The 12,585-nt window shown below is 45.2% G+C and overlaps 1 protein-coding gene across 1 annotated transcript; it reads left to right on the top strand.

Moving 5' to 3' along the window:
• Positions 1-1,204: 1,204 nt before the first annotated feature.
• LOC147956855 (uncharacterized) lies at positions 1,205-3,535 on the top strand. Its single transcript, XM_087531492.1, has 3 exons — positions 1,205-2,045; positions 2,792-3,420; positions 3,527-3,535. Exons 1-3 carry the CDS (start codon positions 1,205-1,207, stop codon positions 3,533-3,535), a joined length of 1,479 nt encoding a protein of 492 aa, XP_087387618.1.
• The last annotated feature ends 9,050 nt before the right edge of the window (positions 3,536-12,585 follow it).

Raw genomic sequence — 12,585 nt, 5'->3', positions numbered from 1 at the left:
AAATTACATCCAGATTCGTAGACCACCTAGCGACGACTACAAGCATTCAAGCGAGCCAAAGGCGCACTGCCGTCATCACCCCTCCCTCGCCGGAGTCGGGAACAACTTTTTGTAGTAGACAGTCGGAAAGTCGTCGTAAGGCCCCATAGGACTAACGCATCAGAACAGCAACAGTCGCCGATGAAGATAAGCTTAGATCAGAAGAATCCAACCTGAAGACACATGAACAAAGACGAACAAAGACATGATCCAAGCAGATCACCAATGACAACCACCGACCGAATCCCGTGAGATCCGCCAGATACACACCTCCACACGCTCTTCGATGATGCTAGACGCACCACCGGGATGGGGGCTAGGCGGGGAGAATCTTATTTCATGTTCAAGAAACCGCCGCCGTCTTGTCTTCCCGAGCAGGACCGAAACCCTAACAAAATTTGAAGAAGCACCAAAAAATGGAGCCCTCCCACCGGCAAATACCGAGACCACACCAGACTTGTTTCCGTGGAGTATCTAAGTTCTGTACCCACCCCCATTCTTCTCAGGGCCGGCCCTGGGGCATGGGCAACGGGGCGACGGCCCAGGGCCCAGGCGAGGGGGGGGGCACATGATGGAGTATATACATATACTATAGCCCAGCAAAAAGCAAGTTAAAAATTACAAAAGAATTAAATAAAAGAAATAGGATGGCCCATGGTAGGCGGCCCAGATATAGCTAGTGATCGCTGATCAGGCCTGTCGCTGATGGATACGCGTAGGCGAAGCCGAAGCAGCGCCGTGACTCACGCCCGTCGTCCTTCTCGCTCGCTCCGTCGCTCGGCGCCGTCGCCCTGCCCTCGCCTCGCCGGCTAGCCGTTGCCGCCACACAGCAATCTGGCAGGCAGGCGGCAGCCCGGCCAATCAGCCATCCGGTGATCCGGCATCCGGCACCGACTGGAAGTCAAGACTCAAGAAGTCAAGAAGTCAAGAAGTACGGCAATACGGCAAGAAGTACGCATCCCTGTCCATCCCAAAACCTCAATTTGACAATCTCAGTAGCAGGTTATTTATTCTTTATTTAGTATGTACGCATTGTAATCCAATCTATCAATTTTTTGTCATTCTATGTAACATGTCTAGGGTTCCAATCATCTGATCTATAAATTTCTAATTTTTTGTATGCTCTTTTGATCTTTTCTTCATGATTTTAGGACATTAGCCTGCCATGTTACCTAAGAAGAAGCAATTGTCGGGTGCTGAAAAAAGGAGGAAAAAGGAAGAAAGTGATCTAAAAATTCTAGCACTGAAGGGTTCTTTGAATAACTACTTTACATCTTCAAGCAATGTTGATGTCAGTGAAGAACAAGGGCAAGAAACTACTTCTGAGCATGCAAATCCAGATGTTGAGGTGAATGAAGATGGTGCGAGCACAGGGGAGCAAATAAATTTTGAAGCTGATGCTGACAGTACAATGGAGGAAGAAAATTTGCAGCCTTTGTCTAATGATGAACAGGAAGATTCCCTTTCATTTATTTTTGATCCAAGAACATGGGAAGTTCTTGACAATAGCAAAAGGGATATTTTAATTGAGAAGGGACCTATTAGAGTACCGGATCTGGAGTTCGAGAAGGACACCATTGGTAGACACTTTTCATATGCTTTTTACTCCAGGAAGTTAAGTAATGGTGAGTTTGTTGACAGAAAGTGGTTGGTTTACCACAAAGGTGCAAACAAAGTATATTGTTTTTGTTGCAAGTTGTTCAAATCAAAACTGAGTAAGTCTATGCTGGCATCTGATGGATTGAATGACTGGAAGCGTTTGAGTGCGCGTCTCAAAGATCATGAGAACAGTGTTGATCATTTAACAAACATGAACACATGGAATGAAGTTAGGTTGAGACTAAGCAAAAATCAGACAATTGATGATGATATGCAAAGGGGGATTGCAAAGGAGAAGGAGCGTTGGAGACAAGTTCTGGTAAGAATAGTTTCAGCTGTGAAGTTTCTTGCAAAACATACTTTGGCTTTTCGTGGATCAAATGAGAAGTTGTATCAAGATAATAATGGTAATTTTTTGGGCACGATTGAAATGATTGCTGAATTTGATCCTGTTATGCAAGAACACATCCGGCGTATTCAAAATAGTGAAATCCATCATCACTATCTTGGCCACAAAATCCAGAACGAGTTGATCTCAATTCTTGCTAATGCCGTGAGAAATGTAATTTTAAAGATCATCAAAGATGCCAAGTATTTTTCAGTTATTCTGGATTGTACCCCGGATGTGAGCCATGAAGAACAAATGACTCTCATTGTGCGTTGTGTCAATATGTCGAGCAACCTTCCGAGAGTGGAGGAGTTTTTCCTAGAGTTCCTAAAGGTTGAGGACACATATCGGGGTTGGGGCTTTTGAAGGTATTGATGGATACATTGAGTTCTTTTGATTTGAATGCTGCTGATGTGAGAGGTCAAGGTTATGACAATGGTTCCAACATGAAAGGACAATACCAAGGTGTTCAGAGTCGCTTCCTTAAAGAAAACCCCAAAGCATTGTATATGCCATGTGCATGTCATAGTTTGAATCTCACTCTTTGTGATATGGCAAAATCTTGCAAACAGGCTATTACATTCTTTGGTATTATACAACGGATATACGTGTTGTTTTCACGTTCTACTAAAAGGTGGAAGATTTTACTTGACAATCTTCCAAAAGGAACAAAACTAACTCTCAAGCCTTTGTCCAGTACTCGTTGGGAGAGTCGAATAAAGAGTGTGCAACCTATCAGGTACCAAACTATCCATGTAATTTCAGCTTTGAAGGAATTGGAGGAGACTTCTACTAATGACCCAGCAGCTGTAAGTGATGCTCAATCTTTGGTCAGTGCACTTGAGAATTTTGAAACTTTAGTTGGCATGGTTATCTGGCATGATGTTCTGTTCTCTGTAAATATGCTGAGCCAAAAGTTGCAGGAAAAGATGGTGTGCATTGATGCTACTATAAAACACATTGACGAGGTCATATTATATTTTAAGAAGTATAGAGATGAAGGCTTTCAAGCTAGTATTGAGATAGCAAAAGCCATTGCATCTGATATGGACATAGAGCCAGAATTTCCTTCAAAACGTCAACGGAAAAGAAAGAGGCATCATGATGAAATCAATGATCAAGAAGAAGAAATACAATTGTCAGCTATGGAATCCTTCAGAGTTAATTACTTTCTAGTCATCGTTGACAATGCAATTCTTTCATTGACCAGTCGCTTTGATCAGTTGAAGAAATTTGAAAAGGTGTTTGGTTTCTTATTCAATTCAAAAAATCTGAAGTCCTTGGATGATAGCAAACTACAGGAATGTTGCGCTACTTTTGCAAAAGCTTTTTCTGATGATAAATCATCTGATGTTGATCTTCATGATTTTGTCTCAGAGTTAAAAGTGTTGCAGGTAACTTTGCCAGATGGTTTGATGTCAGCGCTTGAGATTCTTCAGTTTGTTATGGCTGTAGATTGCTATCCAAATGTCTCTGTTGCCTATCGGATCCTCTTAACAGTGCCTGTGACTGTAGCCTCAGCTGAAAGAAGTTTCTCTAAACTGAAACTACTGGAAAATTATTTGAGGTCAACTATGTTGCAAGATAGATTGAATGGCCTGGCTATGTGCTGCATTGAGAAGGATATCTTGAACAATGTTGATCTTGATTGTGCCCTTAATGACTTCGCATCAAGAAATGCCCGAAGAAACTTTTTTTTGAAGCATTGAAGTATTATTGTTGTCGATGGAGTCAGTCTAATTTCATTCTTATTTGAGGTAATCATGTCATGTTAGTTTCATTTTGCTATCTTTTTAGTACCATTGTTTTTTATGGAGTCGGTTCGAATTTGGTTATTATTGTTCTCGATGGAGTCGTTTGAATTATTATACTCATACTTAAAACTAAAGATGTGTGATTGAAAGTTACTTTTAATAAGTTATATATATAACACACGCATACATATATATTGTCTTAGGACTTAGAACATAAGGGCCCATGTCGTCGAGTTCGCCTAGAGCCTTCCGAAACACAGGGCCGGCCCTGATTCTTCTTCCCAATACTAATTACCCAACCATAGAAATATCTTGCTGGTTGGCGCCTCCACCACACGTGGACTAGCAATTACGTAATCGCAATAAATGTTGTGTTGATTTGCCCGATGAATACCTATTGGACATAGAACCCATGGACATGAGCATGAATATGATGGTACCCGGGTATAGGTATACGCCCATGGTATGACTATAAAATTATTGGTACCGGCACCATACCCTACTAGGAGAAAAGTCCGGTGGAGGCTCTCTCCATCCAGCTGTGTGTGTGTGGAGCACGAACGTTTTTTCTCCAATTAGAACATGATCGCATTTATTGGGTGACTGGACTGGAGCACGTGACGGGAGAACCCCGAGGTACCCAAAAAGGAAGCTGAACGCGGGGACACCACACGGAGCGTGCGAAAGTTCAACGCGAGCACGTAGGCTAAGAGCATGTTCAACAGACGCACTACATAAGTCGCGTGCTGGAAAAATTGTCTACAAAGCACGTGCAATTAAAACTAGCGCTTTAGCAGCCGTGCTAATATCTGCGCGCGGTAAACAAGGTTCGGCGTATTGAAGAAAACAGCATCGCCCGCTGCATATTTGGTGGGCCTGCTCGCCCGCGCTGTAAAATCTGAACTGCTGTAGGTGAGATCGCCAGATTGGGCGTTATATTTTTACAACGCCGGCTGAAGCAAGCGTCTTGCTGCACACAAAAAAGGCTATTTCCGCGCTATAAAAATAATTTTACGCGTCGTGTGGTTGTCCGCATGTTGAAGATGCTCTTAGAGCAGAGCCGGATAGGCGCAGCCGACCAGGCATGTGAACGCTCACCTGCACCACTCGGCGGGCGCCGCCATCAGGAATCTGGACGTTGGCCATGGATGCATGCATGCATGTACGATCTCCAATACCATCATCTTCTCCCCGACTCTCCCGGCCCCACGTACGTGTCGTTTTCTATTCTGGAGACGGATCCGAACTATGCAACGTATATATATGACAATAAACCAAGCACATATATACTCACCTGGACACGGTGGTCATCAACACGGACGGCACAAAGCGATCGATTACGTGCTAAAGCTAGCTACAGATCAAGACTTGGCAGCCGCGGCAGCCATAGATAGTAGTTCGGCCGATGGCGGACCTCGTCCCGCTGAATAATAATCCGTACGACGGCGGCGGCGGCGAGGCCGAGGCCGTGGTGGCGGAGCCTGAGGAGCGGAGCAGGCTTAGCTCATCTGCGCGGTGGGTCTCTACTACCTTGTCTTCCGCGCCTTCTCCAACCTGCTTCTCCCGCGTCTAGTGACCTCAGTACCTCACGCTGTGAGAATAAATTTGAAGCGCACAGTCGATCTACCAAGAATCAAGCAATCACACGAGCACGACATCGAGATTTGTTAACAAGATTCATCATCTTGGCTACATCCCCGGGCCTGACTACGGGCGCTCCTCCCCGTGACACCGTCATAATACCGCACACCAGCCACCCGGGCGCCGGCTCCCTCTACGTGCCTGTGCTATTATGTTGGCATAGATTACATAGTGTGTCTACCCCGCTATATATGAGAGGCCTAAGATACAAGTGTCCTATTAGGACACGACTTCATATCCTATCTAAACACAATACAACTACAAGTCCAACTGTAACCTACCTCGTACACTATATTCGACACAACTCCAACAAACTCCACCTTGGCGAATATACTCCATCACCCTGAATTCGGCAATGCGTCAAACTTCCATGTACATTGGACTTGAACTTATCCCATGAGTACCGCTGCTACTCCAAAGACTCCATATGACTCCACCTGCAACTTGTAATCCCTTCTTTTCTTGACCACAGTCAACACTCGAGCAAAAATTAAGTTCCTTGCTACTCTAGTTTGTGCTCCCAACTTCCAGAGTATCAGTCTAACGACATCACACACTGATCACTGACCTGCGTGAAAGTGAACAACTCACATATTGGGTGCCACACATAAAAGTTACCTGAACTCAACATCACCGCTCCTTTCTTGACTGTCAGTCTGAAACTTGAAGGAATTTAACCATTGCCTTTTGTCATCCCAAGTCAAATTCGCAGTTTTCTCACCACATGTATGACCACCAGAGCCCTGGCCCGTCTCCATGTCCCGTGCGCGCCGCATGCCTCGCCGCTATTACCGCGTCGAGCCTCCGCTGTCCCGGTCGAGTCTCAAGGGTCGTGAACCCACACCACTCAACCCCCACTGCAGAGTACCACCGATTATCACCGATCGATGACGAGTTTCACGCTTCCATCAGACCATTGGGATCCAGTCCGAACTACGTGCCCCTCGCTTTTCCCACTGAATAGGCTTCGACTCTCTGTGCACTTACGCCGTAGCCCCTCAATCCAGCTCCACCTTCAACATGACTCCATGGTAGATGATCAGTCCACCCCTACGCCCCGTCGACTTCAAGCTCCGTGTGTACATCACCTTGAATCAACCCCGCGCCATAGCCTTGTCGAAGCCACACAAGCCATCGGGCCTGCGCCACGTGTTTTCACGCCCCAGAAGTCGGTCACCATTAGCATCACGCTCCTATGTCGTCGTCGCCGATCCCACCACCGTTTTCTGTACCAACCGACTTATGCCGATCTGTCAGACTGCCAAGTCAGACCCAGCCGAACTTGTCCGGCCGCATGACATACTCCAGACTCCACGAGCCTCGTACGCACGTCATCTATCTTGATTTCCCTTCGACCATCATGCTGAACAACGCCGTCGCTGACCATCTTCATACACGATCTACGTACAAAGCCAAAAACTCCAAAGGAAAAAGCACATAAGTGTTTGATAGCAAAGTATTATATAAACCAAAGTATCAAAAACTGCAATAATTTTGTCTCTAGGTATGAGATAACATGGTTTTACCATAACAGAGTTTTTTTGAAGTATTTACAATACATAGAACATGTTTGGTCGTCGCCACAAAACACAGTATTGCAGCCTAGCCGTTGCGTTCAAACTTCAAACACTCACAGCTGCCTAGCCGTTAGCAGTGCAAGCACACGCAGCGGCCGGCTGTTTGAATACTATTTCTGTTGAGCTTTTATAACTAGCTAGCTTGATATCCCTAACCATCAGCGTATATAACAAACCGAGGGTAGCTTGTGTATACAAAAAAGATCACCCATGGCACGGCGTCTCACCTGGTGGTGAAGCTACACATAGACGGAGCGGCTTGCCCTTGTTCGCGTCACCATTGAGGCGCAGCGGAGCTACGCGTGGAGGTGGCGACCCAACACGTGGCGTAGTTGGTCAGTCATCCGTGTCACTGTCGGGGGGGGGGGGGGGGGGCACGAAGAGCTGCGCGGGAACTGGAATCACGCGGCCATCGTCGGTGCATTCACTACTTGCATCGTCTCTGTCCTCTGTAAGTCCTCCTAGTTGCTCCATCAATGTGGGGGAATTTTTTGAAGCGTAAACACCGAGAAGATGATGAGTTAGCCATCATCGAAGCCGTATACAAAGGCGAGAGAGGTTCAAGCAATCGCCAACGTATTCACACTTCCATCCTTACGGGGCATGAGTACGTGAGAGAAATTTTAGAGGGTCATGAATTGAGATGTAAAAGAGATTTTCGGATGGAAAAATATGTATTTCATAATTTGGTTAAGTGCTTCCGAGAGAGACAACTTCTACGAGATGAGAGGCTTGTCTCCGTGGAAGAACAAGTCGCAATATTCTTATATACCCTTTCGGCGAATGCAAGCAACCGTACTCTACAAGGGCGATTTCAACACAGTGGTCAAACCATAAGTACCTATTTCAATAAAGTGCTACAAAGTATCATGTCATTATCTGGACAGCTCATGCAGTTGCCACCAGTTAATGTTCCTTTGAAGGTTTCAAGCAACCCTAAATTTATGCCGTACTTTCAGGTATGCATCTTGTATCTTGTTGTTCTTACATATAATTTATAAATATTGTTACGTATTTTCATTAGTATTTCTTGTCTTTATGAAGGATTGTATCGGAGCAATTGATGGGACGCATGTTCCAATTAGCATATCTCCAAGACTACAAGACCCATATCGCAATAGAAAAGGAACATTATCACAAAATGTCATGGTGGCATGTAATTTTGATAATCAATTCGTCCATGTTAGTGCGGGCTGGGAAGGTTCAGCTTCTGATGCTCGAGTGCTACAAGATGCACTAGAAAATAATTTCTATGTGCCAGAGGGAAAATTTTATTTGGTTGATGCAGGATATGCAAATACACCTAATTTTATTGCACCCTACCGAAATGTCAGGTACAAACCAGTTCTTCTATTAGAGCAACAACCCTAAAGTGCAAATACATCTATCTTCATTATGTTTTGAATTTCAGGTACCATTTGAACGAGCAAGCCAAATGCAACCAAAGGCCACAAAATGCTAAAGAGCTATTCAATCTCAGGCATGCACAACTCCGTAATCACATCGAGCGCATCATTGGCGTTGTGAAGCAGCGTTTCCCGGTATTGAAGTGTGCTTCACATTACCCAATTGAATCTCAACCTGATATTGTCATAGCATGTTGTGCACTTCATAACTTTATTCGCAATCACGAGGGGGGCGAACAATGGTTTGACCAGGTTGGCTCCAATATTGACCCAATACATATAGTTGATATTCCAAGTGGGGATGCAAAATACAGAAGTGATGTACAGTCTCTCAATGAGCGGCGTGCATTGGGTCATTCAAAAAGAGATCAAATTGCTGAATCAATGTGGAAAGACTACTGTGAGTATCTCCAGGAGCGTGCTAGAAGAAATAGCACATGACTTGTGCAATTGTTGAAGAAAGAATAAAACTCATACGATCAGCGGAATCATTTTATGAAAATAATGTAGTAGCTTTCTCATTCATGAATAATGTACTTTACATTTCTATGAGTAGATATGTAATATATAATGCAAGTATCAACTTGTGCAAGAAATATTAGTTAGTCATGTACCATGGAATTTTCTTCTAAGGACCTGATCAAATGCGCAAGGTCCACCAAAAATATTATTGCGCTATATATACAACTTACATATACTATCACCTACAAGCCGGGTGCACAAATAACATGGCGGAGGTAACAAAAATAAAACGACTGTAATTTTTAGGAAAGGAACTGGAGTGCCATCAAAATAAAAGTTTAGAGATGAGACAAATGTATGCTGAGATACATTCGTGTTCCTCTTTTTAACCATGCACTAGTAGAAAACATGGCTATGGTCCAGGCCGGCTCAGCCCATTAGTCCCGGTTCAGTGTAGAACCGGGACTAATGTGGGCATTGGTCCCGGTTCGTGAGCCCAGGGGGCCGGCCGGGCCACGTGGGCCATTGGTCCCGGTTCGTCTGGACCTTTTGGTCCCGGTTGGTGGGATGAACCGGGACCAATGGGCCTCGCTCCTGGCCCACCACCATTGGTCCCGGTTGGTGGCCTGAACCGGGACCAAAGGCTCCCCTTTAGTCCCGGTTCTTGCCACAAACCGGGACCAATGAGGTGCCTATATATACCCTCGCCCGCGAGCAGAGCACTCCAGTGCTCTGTTTTTCTCTGGCCGGCGAGGGGAGGGGTTTGTGGTGCTCTAGCTCACCTCCTATGCACATGAGGTGTTCGATGGAATGCCCGAGCCACACTACTTAAACTTTCTCCTCTCGAAGCTCGACCTCCAAGCTCCATTTTCCTCGAGATTTGTCTAGATTTAGCGGTCCGTCACGCCCCGTCCCCGTCTTCACCGCCGTCGATCACCCGCGCTGATCTCATCACCGACACCACCGTGGTGAGCCTCTTGTTCTTATCTTCTTTCTGAAAGGAAAAATATTCTTACTTGTCTGTTTAGATAGATACTTGTATCATTTTCTTACATTTATTATTGCATCTTATATAGTGCGATGGTTTTGGTATCCGCCCCCGTCGGCCCTCGTCCTGTCTATGATTCGGATTTGGTATGTATATTATCTTCATAACTATTGGTTCATTTATTGTTTATGAAAATTATGCCGACCAACGTGACATAGATTTTATTTATCTAGGATGTATGTGAATCGGAAATGCCAACCGACCCTATTGTCGAGAGGTTAAATTTAGTTGAAGAAGAAAACAATTTGTTGAAGGAAAAAATAAAAAAAATTGAGGAGGAGATGATGATATTGGAGTTGCATGTTGCGGATGTCGTCGATGATCACAAGATCAAGATGGATGCAATGCGCTTGAAGATTAGAAAGATTACAAAATATGCCATTCATACCGAGGCTTGGTATCATTATGCCGTTGGATCAATTGTTACCTTGGTTGCGATTATGATCGCATTTGTTTTCGCATTGAAATGTTTTATATAGTTTCAATGTATGGTTTAATTAATTAGATGCTCTCGAGAGCTATATGTTGTTAGATGAGAACTATGTATGCACTTTGGTTTTAATGTGATGATGAACTTCTATTAATTTGGACACTTAATTATATATAATGCACGCAGATGAACCGGCAATGGATGTACAATGACAGACACACCCGCGAGTACATTAAGGGCGTGCATGAGTTTCTCGATGCAGCTGAGGCAAACAAGCAGAATGGTTTTATGTGTTGTCCATGCACTGAATGTGGGAATACGAGGTCTTACTCTAACTGGAAAATCCTTCACTCCACCTGCTTTACAAGGGTTTCATGCCACACTATAATGTTTGGACGAGGCACGAAGAAATAGGGGTTATGATGAAAGACGGCGAAGAAGAAGAGTACGATGACAACTATGTGCCCCCTGAATACGGTGATGCTGCAACGGGGGGAGCCGGTGAAGATCAAGAGGAACCAGACGATGTGCCCAATGATGCTGCCACGGGTGAAGCTGCTGAAGATCAAGAGGAACCAGACGATGTGCCCGATGATGATGATCTCCGCCGGGTCATTGTCGATGCAAGGACGCAATGCATTAGTCAAAATGAGAAGCTGAAGTTCGATCGCATGTTAGAGGATCACAAAAAAGGGTTATACCCCAATTGCGAAGATGGCAACACAAAGCTCGGTACCGTACTGGAATTGCTGCAGTGGAAGGCAGAGAATGCTGTGGCTGACAAAGGATTTGAGAAGCTACTGAAAATATTGAAGAAGAAGCTTCCAAACGATAACGAATTACCCGACAGTACATACGCAGCAAAGAAGGTCGTATGCCCTCTAGGATTGGAGGTGGAGAAGATACATGCATGCCCTAATGACTGCATCCTCTACCGCGATGCATACAAGGATCTGAACGCATGCCCGGTATGCGGTGCGTTGCGGTATAAGATCAGACGAGATGACCCTGGTGATGTTGACGGCGAGCCCCTCAGGAAGAGGGTTCCTGCGAAGGTGATGTGGTATGCTCCTATAATACCACGGTTGAAACGTCTGTTCAGAAACGAAGAGCATGCCAAGTTGATGCGATGGCACAGTGAGAACCGAAAGAAAGATGGGAAGTTGAGAGCACCCGCTGACGGGTCGCAGTGGAGAAAAATCGAGAGAAAGTACTGGGATGAGTTTGCAAAGGACCCAAGGAATGTATGGTTTGCTTTAAGCGCGGATGGCATTAATCCTTTCGGGGAGCAGAGCAGCAATCACAGCACCTGGCCCGTGACTCTATGTATGTATAACCTTCCTCCTTGGATGTGCATGAAGCGGAAGTTCATTATGATGCCAGTTCTCATCCAAGGCCCTAAGCAACCCGGCAACGAAATTGATGTGTACCTAAGGCCATTAGTTGAAGAACTTTTACAGCTGTGGAATGGAAACGGTGTACGTACGTGGGATGAGCACAGACAGGAGGAATTTAACCTTAAGGCGTTGCTGTTCGTGACCATCAACGATTGGCCCGCTCTCAGTAACCTTTCAGGACAGACAAACAAAGGATACCACGCATGCACACACTGTTTAGATGACACTGAAAGTATATACCTGGACAAATGCAGGAAGAATGTGTACCTGGGCCATCGTCGATTTCTTCCGACCAACCATCAATGTCGAAAGAAAGGCAAGCATTTCAAAGGTGAGGAAGATCACCGGAAGAAGCCCGCCATGCGCACTGGTGTTCACGTGCTTGCTATGGTCAATGATTTACACTACGTAATCTTTGGAAAGGGTCCCGGTGGACTAGCTGTTCCGAATGGCGCTGAGGGACACGCACCCATGTGGAAGAAGAAATCTATATTTTGGGACCTACCCTACTGGAAAGACCTAGAGGTCCACTCCTCAATCGACGTGATGCACGTGACGAAGAACCTTTGCGTGAACCTGCTAAGCTTCTTGGGCGTGTATGGGAAGACAAAAGATACACCCGAGGCACGAGAGGACCTGCAACGTTTGCACGAAAAAGACGGCATGCCTCCGAAGCAGTATAAAGGTTCTGCCAGCTACGCTCTTACGAAAGAAGAGAAAGAAATCTTCTTTGAATGCCTGCTCAGTATGAAGGTCACGACTGGCTTCTCGTCGAATATAAAGGGAATAATAAATATGCCAGAGAAAAAGTTTCAGAACCTAAAGTCTCATGACTGCCACGTGA

The sequence above is a fragment of the Triticum urartu genome, chromosome 7A, assembly GCF_056163025.1.
Source record: "Triticum urartu cultivar PI428250 chromosome 7A, HENAU_Tu73, whole genome shotgun sequence".
In the NCBI taxonomy this organism is placed as follows: Eukaryota; Viridiplantae; Streptophyta; class Magnoliopsida; order Poales; family Poaceae; genus Triticum; species Triticum urartu.
The sequence above is the reverse complement of the archived record's forward strand: the minus strand, read 5'-3'. Positions and strand labels throughout refer to the sequence as shown.

Bases quoted from the DNA above. Each gene is read 5' to 3' on its own strand.
- LOC147956855 (XM_087531492.1), top strand. From the start codon at position 1,205: ATGTTACCTAAGAAGAAGCAATTGTCGGGTGCTGAAAAAAGGAGGAAA. The intron at 2,046-2,791 runs GTAATTTTTTGG...ATGTAATTTCAG, and splicing joins GTTGTATCAAGATAATAATG to CTTTGAAGGAATTGGAGGAG.